The 11872-nt window shown below is 44.2% G+C and overlaps 1 protein-coding gene across 2 annotated transcripts in view; it reads left to right on the top strand.

The window, feature by feature from the left end:
- Positions 1–11872, top strand: part of TSPAN7 (tetraspanin 7) — a 143725-nt gene that overhangs the window by 124727 nt on the left and 7126 nt on the right. For both annotated transcript variants that reach the window (XM_015418102.1, XM_015418103.1), the window contains exon 6: positions 4204–4287. In XM_015418102.1, the coding sequence (XP_015273588.1) occupies positions 4204–4287 (84 nt within the window). The remainder of the gene's footprint in view (positions 1–4203; positions 4288–11872) is intronic.

An 11872-nucleotide genomic window follows, 5' to 3' on the forward strand; every position in this document is an offset into this window, starting at 1 on the left:
CGTTAGCTTCATCTTCGCCAAACACTTTCGCCAAGTCTCTATACTCTCGAGGCAAAGAAGCTAACTCTTCCGGCTGCAAAGTGCCGCAGGGGAACTGTGCGGTCGGCTGGTCCCCCCACGAGTCCAACCAGCAGTGATCTACACACTTAGCCGACACAAATTTGACAACCCCTTCTTCCCACAAGATGTAAGGGTCATGGGTAAACAACCAGGGACTCCCCAGTACTAAGTCGAACTGTGATTTAGGGGTAACAATGAAGGATCTGGATTCCCAATGATCGCCAGCCCCCAACCGCAAAGCCATAGTCTCGTGTGTACAAGGTTCCATGGGTGCCCCATCCATTTGGGTAAAAATGATGGGAGACTTCAAGGGGACTATCCCCGCTTCCAGTGCCAATAACACTCTAGGGCTGATGAGATCCCTCCCACACCCAGAATCAATCAACGCTCTCACCCTAACGTGGGTCCCCAGGAGCGGATATGTTGGATCCCCAAGCATCGAGAATAAATCCACGTTTTCAAGAAAGCAAAATTTATTTCAAAGCGTTGAAGACATACTCAAACACGTTCTTTGTTAGAACTGGGGATACACAGTTAGGTCAAGCATAATAAAGGAAATTCAAACAGATACAGATCCAATGAATGGCATTCCCGCTGGCGGGCTAATGAAACGGTTGCGCGCCCAGTCCATGGGAACCAGGCAGAACATCAGACAAAACACAGGTGCAGTACTCATGAGAAAAGCAATAGGCAAGCATTACAGCATCTTCTCCCCCACACAACCTCCAGCAGTTATCTTGTGCATTCCAACGCAGGAGCAGGATGATAGAAAACAAGCCGGGTGCAACAGGGAAAGGATATGTACACAGAGGTCACAGAAAACAGAATGGCAGCTTGCTGACATACTGCCCCCCTTAAAATACACTTACAACACACCTCCCGGGTCGGGCGGGAGATCTCCCGGGCTGGGCGGGAGACCTCCCGGTTTGTCCGGGAACCTCTTGTGGAAACTACGGATCAGGTAAGGGGCCCGAATATCCCCTTCTTCCACCCATTCGCGGTGCTGACAAGCCGGGTGCAACAAGGAAAGGATATGTACACAGAGGTCACAGAAAACAGAATGGCAGCTTGCTGACACCCTCATAAAAGGGTGTGATGTAAGACATCTAATGGGGTTTCTTGCCATGTTGTTTACCCTTTCTAGGGCTGCATTCAAACATCAGAATAAACCTTGGTTTGTGCGATTAACTTTGGTTAGTCTGTCAGATACAATAACAGATTCTGGTTTGTATCTAAGTTTGTCTGCTTCTTACCTCATTTTTGCTTCTCAGCAAGAATTGCACCTTCCCTATATTGCCTTCTTTGTGACTAGAAGGTTGCAAGGGGCAGTACTACCCAGAAAATTGTGGCTTTTAAATTGATACATCACAACAAACCACATGCTATCATTAACAAACCAACTATGGCCCCTGTCACATGGGTGGATAACACGGGGGGGGGGAGGCGTGGCTATTTGCGGCGCCGCAATTTAACACACCAGAACGCGATCCTACGCATCAGCGGCATGCCCCTTTTCCTTCCCTCCGCGTCAACGAGGGGCTGGAGGGAAAAGCAGCGTGCCAGCACAATCACACCGTGGGAGTCCGGAGGCAGCCCGTGGCAAAGAGGTTGCTAGTACCTTCGACCAGGTATTTTTTAACTCCGCATTTTTGGCAGTATGCCATGAGTTGCCCACAGGTGCGCTCCACTTGCCAGATGTTGCAGTGTGATCGCGCCTGGATACTCCACCATTCAATCATGGGTCTCCCGCAGCAAATTCGCCATGTGAACGGAGCCTATAAACACTAACTTGAACTCCTGGTTTGGTGTGATGTATCAATTTAAAAGCCACAATTTTCTGGGTAGTACTGCCCCTTGCAACCTTCTAGTCACAAAGAAGGCAATATAGGGAAGGTGCAATTCTTGCTGAGAAGCAAAAATGAGGTAAGAAGCAGACAAACTTAGATACAAACCAGAATCTGTTATTGTATCTGACAGACTAACCAAAGTTAATCGCACAAACCAAGGTTTATTCTGGCTTGTTGGACCATCTGCATTGTTCTGGCTTGTTGGACCATCTTGTTGGACCATCTGCTTGTTTAGTCTGGCTTGTTGGACCATCTGCATTCAGATTAGGCTTCAGTCAAACCAGTTTTAGAGACCACTTTACCATAATGTCTTGATGGAACCTGTAAGTGTAATACAATAAATTATTGGTGCCTAATTGAAGAAACTCCTGCCAACCTAGCAGTTCGAAAGCAAGAAATTGCAAGTAGATAAATAGGTACCACTTCGGTGGGAAGGTAACAGCGTTCCGTGCGCCTTGGTGTGTAGTCATGCCGGCCACATGACCACAGAAACGTCTTCGGACAGCGCTGGCTCTTCGGCTTTGAAACGGAGATGAGCACCGCACCCCTAGAGTCAGATTCGAATGGCTTTCGAGCAAGGGAACCTTTACCTTTAATAGAAGAAAATACGAAAAAAATTGTCCTTGATTTGAAGGAGACACCTTTCAGTGGTAAATTACCCACTCACAAGTGGAATGTTATAATGGTAAAAAGCGGTGTTAGCTACTGTTTTGCCTTTGGGGTAAAGCTGTCAGAACATTATGCCTTAATTAACAATTATGCTAGAAATGGCCAGTTCCTAACAAACAGATAATATCAGGAATGCCCCCATCTCTGTTTTCTCCATCCTTCACCTGTTTTTTGTCAGATTGTGGGAGGGGGGATTCCCTCAAGAACTATCTGACATCAGATACCAGAAAGGCAGGAACCAGCACAGACAATGTTAGTGTGGGTGAATGGAAAGCCAATTTGCTGTCATCTCTAGCCACAGTTGGGCTATAGGCTGTTAGTAGCATTCCACTGTCATCCACTTTAGAGCCTCCACCAAGAGAGGCCACCAAAGAATTTACTTGGCTCCTCTTCTCCACCTCTAGCCAGATCCCTCCATGATTATTATGGGATTCAGCAAATGAAGACTTGAGGTGCTCTTTCAAATTACCTGTCCTCCTTATCTAGTTTCCAAAGCTATGATACAGTAGGGAGAGACTGAAGGATAAGTCATTTTAATGCAGGTGTGTTGGGCAGACATGTTCAGAAGAGTATAGTTCACCCATGTGGCCTTTTGCTGTTTGGTGACTCTATTCTGTACGTTATATGCTTATCAAGCAGTGCAAAGAAGTTTAACCAGCACTAATACACTGATTCCCATCTTCAGAATGCATTACAAGCATATTCTGATGAGTACATTTTCCCTTTAAAATATTAATAAAAGAATAATTGTCTACTGTGAAAATAGGGCACAAGTGTATTAATTAGCTATTTTTTCCCCCTTAGCTGAGACATTTTTGTCAGGTAATTTTGTTGGTAATTTTGCATTAACCCTTGTGAGACTGTACAAAAGAGGCATAGTAATTAAACAGGGTTATGAAACAGAACACAAGCATTGCTGAGTTAGGATGAAGTTGAAACAATATTCTCTGTGGCAAAGTAGGTTAGGAGGTTTTATAATGGCGTGTTGTTTATTAAGGAATAATAGTTTCAAACTCTCCATACATGGCTTCTGGTAAATTATCAGTGAAGCAAAAGACAATATCTTGTTCCTCATCCCCCCCCCCCCCCCCCCCAATGCTGTATCATAATCTTTTGTGTGGCACTGGTGGGCTGATCAGCCTGATTGCTAGAAATACGTACCAGTATTCACATTAGTACTCTAAGACAGCAAACCTAAGCCGATCTGCTCAGGATCCCTCGCAGGTCTATTAAATGAGACTTACTCCAAGGAAACATGCCTGCTTACCTCATATCTGTGGTATAATTGTTCAAAATAATTCTGAGTAATCTGCCATGAATCTCAGTATGTATTCTTTGTTGTTCTGTGTCATTTCTGTACTGGACTTGTGCCTACTTTATTAAAATATACACTTCCAGGGTTTTTAAAAGTTTTTTTTAAAACAACCCGTCACATTTTAACAGCACTGTAAAATACAAAATTTGTAAAGTTATTCACATTTCCACCTCCGTGATTTCAATAAATATACTCTCCCCCTGAATAATTTGTGTTGTTGCCATTAATGTCTATCTTTTGTTGAATGAAAGTTAAAATCAAAGGTAAGTGAATGTGCATTCCAAAAGTAATTGGCTGCCTTTGTTTTTACAGGGCTGTTATGATTTGGTGACCAGTTTTATGGAGACAAATATGGGCATCATAGCTGGAGTGGCTTTTGGAATTGCATTCTCACAGGTATACAGTTTTGGTGCTTTGAACACAAGGAGTGTGTTTGCTTATTTCTTCAGCTTCAGGGAAGGATTAGGGCCGGGGACAAGCCTAAGACTGCTCATTAGTTCTTAGGTCATCTGCTCATTGATTTTTCTTTTTCCAACTTAAATGGAGTTTCTCCTTGGGAATATCAGTTACGGCGCAACTAATGACTGCCTCAAGGGGAGAAAAAAGTACCCACTCTTTGGGTCAAAGAAAGGTTAACCCAATAAAGCACAGGCTTAAATGGAGCGTAAACAACTCACATGCCAAACATTTGATCCATGGCTTGCAAAGGTTTTCACAGCCCACAGCTGACTTCTGCTTAAAGGAAGTAATGGGTTCAGAGAACAAATGAAATCATTGGCCTGCTTGGTCCGTTTGAAGGCTCACATTCAGGGCCATCAACAGCAGTGGCTTCATTTTTCAGTAAGTATATTAAATAAAACATATTTTATGTAAATGCTGCACATATATTAGAAACCACACATGAAGCTGCCTTGTACTGAATTAGACTCTTGGTCCATCATGGTTAGAACTGTCTACTCAGACTGGCAGTGGCTCTCCAGACTTCAGGCAGAGGTCTTTCACATCACCTACTGCCGGATCCATTTAACTGGGAATGCCAGGGATCCAACCTGGGACCTTCTGCATGCCAAGCAGATGCTCTACCACTGAACTACAGCCCCTGAAAGATAAGGTGAGAACAATGTGCTAGTGTTGTTTAGGGTTGCCATTGCCAGACATCTCCCGTCTGGTGGAGTCAGGGGTTCCCCCACCAGGCCCTTTCCCCCCAGCCACCAGTCGGCTGGCTGGCAGGGGGGCTTTCCAGGAGAAAGAAGAAGGCTCAGGCCAAGTTGCTCCCGTCACACAGGAAGTCTTATCATGCCAGCAACATCCAGGTGATACGCTGGTATTTGGGCAAAAGCTCTGGTAGAAGCCATTTTTACCATAGTGTTTAGTGTTTTTGCCCAAATACCAGAGTGTTGCAGCGATGATGCTGGTGACATGGCCTGGGCCTTCCTTTTTCTCCTAGCAACCCTAGTGATGTTTTCTTTGAGAATTTCGCTTTACTCATTTAATTTCTCTAGCTGTAAACTGAAGGGGGTTAACTGTTACTGGTTGCTACAGTTGGATCAAAATGATGTCTGCAGATCCCAATTGAGTTGAATTAGAAGAAGAGGAGGAGAGAGAAGAGATTGGATTTATACCCCACCCTTCACTACCCAAAGGAGTCTCAGAGCGGCTTATAATCCCTTTCCCTTCCCCTCCCCACTGGTCACTGTAATGTAAGCCGTAATAGGGGAAGGTACTAAAGGCCAGTTAGTTCAACTATCTGCCCAGCAGGAAGGACCCACAAAACAAATGCACTCTCTTTCCCACAATAAACTACTGGACAGTCTATGCACACCCAGTGTATTAAAATTATTTTAAGCATTCTCCTACAGGAGTATTTGCTGCAGGCAATTAAGATTTCATATGCTTAAATAATTCTAGTTCCCTGCTCACCCAAATCAAACACATTGTTAGATGGTTCAGGAAAGACAAAGAAAATACTCCATCCAACTTATAGTTAATTAAAGGACTTCACTTCCATCAAGTACCATTAGTGGCAGGTAGTAGTTTAAATCCATTTTGAAAAGGGAGTGGATGTGGAGGCAGTTGCCTTGTTGGATAAAAGTGACTTGCCCAGATTTTATGTCATGAACAAAGCTCTGACTGTTGAGACTTAGGACTGCTCTGGGGCAGGCAATCAGATCCACAAAGAGTTAATACCCTCCCACTCCCATGGTGGCAGTTTTACCTGGGAGCAGAAGATTTTATGAAATAGCCTCTTTAAGTATATGCACCGTCCAGCAAGATCCCAAGTTGTTTTACACTCAGCCAAATCGGGTGGAGGATGCTAGGTAAATAGAATCTCCATATTAAGAGGCAGTATACCTCTGAGAATCAGGTGCTGTAGACAAACAGCAGGGGAATAATGTTGCTGCCATGCTCTTGTTTCTGAGCCTCCCAGAGGATCCTGGCTGGCTGCTGTAGGAAGCATAGTGCTGACTAGATAGACCTTTGCTCAGATTCAGTAGGACACTTCTTGTATTCCTACCTCTGACAGTACAGAAAAAAGAAGCAGAGAAGCATTCTTATTCCGTTAGCAGGGGTGTCAAAGGTATTTTGCCACTCCACATAAGGGGTTTTTCACTCCACTGTCACCAGTCTCCAAAGAGCTCATCCTCCTCATCCACTTCTCGTCATCTCAAACATTCATGAGGTTCCCTTGAGTAGTGAGAGTTTGAGCCCCATTTGCCCTCCCGCCCTTCTTATGCCACTCCAAGCAGCTGTTCATTTGAGGGGAGGGTGACTTAGTGGGGGGAAACAGCCCTAGTTGTTGGTAGCTCTGGGGAAGACCGATTGTGCATGGCAGGTTGTTGGGAGATACTGTGTGGAGTTCACTTTGCTGAAGCTCTGAGCCATGATCTTCCTAGCATGCTAGTAGCATTTTTTTTTTGTTCACAGCAATATGTCATCTAGCTAGGTTTTGGGAGAGGAATATTCATTGGGGGGGGGATAGCATGTCACCCAAGTGTGTTTTAAACTGATTTTTTCTATACAGGTTCCTGAGGCTTGTTTTGCATGTGAGAAGAAATTCCTTACTCTTATTTTTCTCTGTGAAAGGCACTAAAATGTTACTGTGTATATAAGGAAATGGGGTACCTTTTAGTTTTCAAATCTGTTTTCCTTGCTGCAAATCCAAATGAGAATTTTTCATAGTGATCAATTGTACGAGAATACATCAAACAACATTTTACCTTGAGAAGAATTTAATCTGCCATAAAAAGCCTCGATCTCTTGTTTTTGTTCTTCCACAGCTGAGAACTTTCTGCTGGCCTTCTCTTTGCATAATTAGTTAGAGATTGTTTAGCTTGTGGAAAATGCAGGCTGTCTGAAATGGAAAAAAAGGATGTATGCACTTGAAAGCTTCATATTGCTATGGCACTGAATTTGACAAAGCTGCCTTGGGACTGAAAGCATCCACACAGGTCAGACTGACAGGCTTTTCTACTGGCTTATCTAGGTGGCATACCTAGCCTATTTGGCGCCCAGGACCCCAGGTGGATCATTTTTAACACCTCCCTCCTTTATTTTATGTTTTACTATCAAGTCACAGCTGACTTATGGCGACCTTATAGGGTTTTCAAGGCAAGAGACGCTTGGAGGTAGTTTGCCATTGCCTGCCTCCACGTCGGTCCTGCTTCACTTCTGAGATCTGACGAAATCAGACTAGGCTGGGGCTATCCAAGTCATGGCCCCTCCTTTGTACATTAGTTACTTTCAATAATAATCATAAAATAAAACAAATAATAATGACCCGAAAAGAAAGGCAGTAGAAATTGGAGGGGGGCATTTTTGCAAGCCCAGCAGAATCAGTGCAATGTACAGAGTACCCAGCAGAACCAGTGCAATCACAGTGCCCAGCAATGCCAGCTGATGTCAAGCACAGAATCAAAGCCCAAGCGGGGGGGGGGGGGGGGTGGGAGACGCACACACACCAGTGCAGTGTACGTGCCCAGCAAACCCAGTGCCTTTTGTTCATAATATTAACAAATGTTTGCTACTATACTACTCTTAAATACATTCTGTCACCAAGCAGGATAAGGATGGCTTGTGACATGGTCATAAATCAGAAGGAATACACTCCCATTCCTTTCCTAGATTCCAGTCCAGCAGCACCTTTTCAGGTTATAAACTTTTGAGAGTCAAAGCTCTCTTCATCAGATAAGAGATGTCAGATATCTGACAAATATCTTGATACAGCAAGCTTTCACTTGAAAGTGCATATCCTGAAAACCTTGTTGCTCTCTAAGGTGCTACTGGACTCGAATCTAGCTTTTCTACTACAGACCCACATGACTACCCTCTGTAACTATCCCCTTCCTTTGGAAACTGAAACCAAACAAGATCTATTTCCCCAAAGCAAAGAGCCAGTCATTGATTTCTTTCACATCTTGGATGCAGGAGCTACTTCTGAAGAGTCCAAGAGGCATCACCTTTGCCTCTTCTGGGAGCGCCCAATTCAGAAGTAGTTGCATTTGTTGCAGGATGCTCGGCATGGAATTTCCCAGCATTTTGTGCAACTTACATAATTTTGTGATTGGCCAGTAGCATCATGGCTAGAAGCTGTTGTTGGACCTCTCCTTTAAAGATCTGTCTAATCTCCTTTAAATCCCTGTAGCTAGTGGCCATCACTGCATCCACTGCCAATTTAATTCCTCGATGAGTAAAGAAGTACTTTTTTTACAAGAACATGTGAATCTCCAGTATCAGGAGCCAATTCTAGAAAAGGCCTCATTGTACTATGCTTTCATCTCTTTTTATGACTTCAGAGGGGGAACTGTATCCCACTGCTTTGGAAGGTGGGCTGTATGACATTCTGTTCAGCTAAGGCTTCCATAGACTACCCCTCCCCAAACCCTGGCTTCCATAGACTACCAGAAAATCTTCATGAATCTCCCTACCTGGAGCTGGCAACCCTAGTCAGGACTGGCCCCAATGAAATCCTCACAAAGGCCTGCAAAGGGTTTCCTTCCTTTGTCTGAACCAAGCTTGGTTGCCTAAAATGGTGAAATGGGCTCCACTTTACAACTCAGCTGTTTGCCTCCCACCCTCGTTCCGTGGGCGTATCTCACTCCTTAAGTTCACTGCCCCCACTCATGGAATCATCACTGCCTTTTTAGAGGGACACTGAGACCCCTCTGGGCGAATCTCCCTATTTGGAGATGGAATCCCCAGTCTTTGGGGGATCCCTGGAAAGTTGGCAACCCAAGGGTCTGGCTTTTCCTTGCTTCCCTGGGCTACCCCCTCCCTTTGGTATTGTGCAAAGAGGGGAGACTATGTAGTCAGAGCACAACACAGATTATTAGCCCAAATTAAATAATTTACTTAACTATTTACACAGTTATGGAGCACACACACTTTAGGGGTAAGCACACACCATAAAGTTGTGGGCTCAGGATAGAATCATTCCTTGGGCCGGCCTCTGGCTGTACTTCAGCTGCTCTCTCTTGCCCAAGAGAGCAGGGAAACTTCCATTCATTCCCCAGTCCAGCCGACTGTGGAGTGGCTGAATTTTTGCTGCCTCCCAGGGACAAAGGCTGCCTTGAGACAGTCCCTGTTTTCCTGCACTTTTTGGCCTTGGGGCAGCTGGGAACTGTAGGCCAGCAGATGAGGAAGCCCCATTCAACCCAAAGAGTGATACCCCTGCAAGCCCCTCTCTGGAACTACGGCTCAATTAAATTTTATGGGGGAACATTTTAAACAAAGAACCACAGCCATCTTACAAACACAGGTAACTGCCATTTCATGACACCTACCAACAGCCACTGAGGGGAAAGTTAGTCCCACACAGAAGGCAAGCAGGAAAAGCATCTTCGTCAAGAGAGAAAGCCATTTCCCAGTAATTATGACAGGGTACAGCGGCTGAAGGGGGAGTGGGCGGGGAAGAGGAGAAGACCCGGCCTCAGCCAATGACACACGAGTACTCTTGAGCGGTGGCTGATGGGCCAATGGCTGAGGGAGGGCATGAAATGTTGCCACTTTAAAACAGAATTATGTATAGGGAGAGATGGAATATATGGGCCTACCCTTGTCCCACAGTTAGCTACCAATAGCCCAGCTGTTCTCGCTCTGCCCAGCAATGTGGGTGCAAAACCACTGATTCAAGGTTGCAGAAATGAAATTAGCTGTTGCTGATCCTCTTTGGTTGGGTGGAGGAGCATCTAGGGGAGCCCCTTTGGTGTGTAATACAGAGTTGGAGCAGTTCTATAACTGTCCTGCCAGTGTGATGCAATGGGCCTCCCCCTGAAGCCCCGAATGACCCACAGTAGTGGAGAGACATTGTTCAACATCCATGGCACTTCTCACATTATTTGAAGATAGGCAGAGAATAGCTGAGGAGAATTGGCCATCAGATCCAGTTGGTCATATGACCAGAGGCCAGACGCAAGGAAGATGAATATGGTGTGCATTAAGCCTACTCCTCTCCACATCCTGAGAGTTTTTTGGGGGGAATCAGGCAGAAACAAGCACAGTGCACATCTGGTGGCACTTGAGGCCCCACATAGGTGTAAAATCATTTGAAAGGTCAGGGTGGGTAATTGGGCATTGACCATGTTAGTTGGGTAATTTTAGATTAGCAATCATCTCGCAAAGAAAAGTAAGACAAAACCAGGATATATTATGTAAAATGCGAATTGTCAAAGGCCATATGTGTTTTGGAAAGCAGTAGAAGATTTCATCATGAACAGACTGGACGGATAGTTTCCTGTTACTTCCCAAAATACCCCTGTACATTTCGGAAAGAAGAATCCAGAGTGCAGACAGTCATTTAAAAGGTCACTGGTATAACTCTTGCATGATAGAATTGCAGCCACGTTCCTCATTAAAGAGGAACAAATTATAGCTTTTAGAGCAATGTTGGTCTGGTTTTATTGAGGCTACGAGCCTATGCACTTATTTGTAAATGTATTGGAAATCAATTTTACAATGTGTGATAGCCATTTGTTTTCATACAGTGTAAGTCTGGTGTATTTTGCATTTACCATTTTATCGTTTTGTTTTGTTTTTATGGGCTGTTTAATTGCCAGTGTAAATTTAAGTGTTTGTACATGATTGTCTGAAGCATAGCACAGCAGCAAATGTGACCATAAAAATATCATATGGGATCACACCTCGTTTTTGTGGGCCTAAGTTGAACCTGCATAAAACTGGAAACTAGACTTAAGGCTCAGCCTGATTGCACCCACGCTTTTCTGTACAGCAGTTTTTAAGTATGGATTTTCTATAGCTTTTGTGATTGACACAGAACACCCCAGTCATTATCTTGTTTGGGAGAAAAAACTGAACAAATGTTTCCTAGAACATTCTCTAAAACATACTTCTTACTAGAAAATTAGCCTTAAACCAGTATTTCAATGATACTGCCAGTGCTTTCTCTAGCACTTACCGTTGTTAAAAGTGCTTTATAACTCCTGTGTGATTTATTGTCTTGTGAAATGTATTAATGTAAGAAATCCTGACTGCCCTAAGATTACCTGCTAAGCCTTGTGCCTAACTAGGGCTTCCTGTGTCCAACATACTGCGCCACTCCTGCCACTCTCAGCAATCTAGCCACAGAACCGCAAAGTTCTTGTCCTGGTTGACAGTACAATCCTGTGCAGAGCTGTTCAAGCCTGAATTCAGTGGGCTTAGATAGGAATATGTTTGCACAGGATTGTGCTGTTAATCGTGCATCACTTTCTTCTCTGAAGATCAGATAAAAAGGTACTGAGCAAAATAAAGTTAGGGGAAAGGACTGGTCAGAGGAGGTCACACAAAATCATTCATTTATTCTTCTCCACGATTCAGGTTATTGAAGGCCGAAGGAACTTAACAGTTGAGTTTTTCGGGATGTGGGAAGTTATATGAAAAAGCCTTTAAATCCCAGTGCCCATGATTGTACTCTCATCCTACGATCATGTCAACAAGTTTTTCAGGTTTTTGTGGCATTTCAAAAACATGCAAAACCTGTTTGACC

Source organism: Gekko japonicus, unplaced genomic scaffold, assembly GCF_001447785.1.
Source record: "Gekko japonicus isolate JY-2015 unplaced genomic scaffold, Gekko_japonicus_V1.1 scaffold1437, whole genome shotgun sequence".
Classification (NCBI taxonomy): domain Eukaryota; kingdom Metazoa; phylum Chordata; class Lepidosauria; order Squamata; family Gekkonidae; genus Gekko; species Gekko japonicus.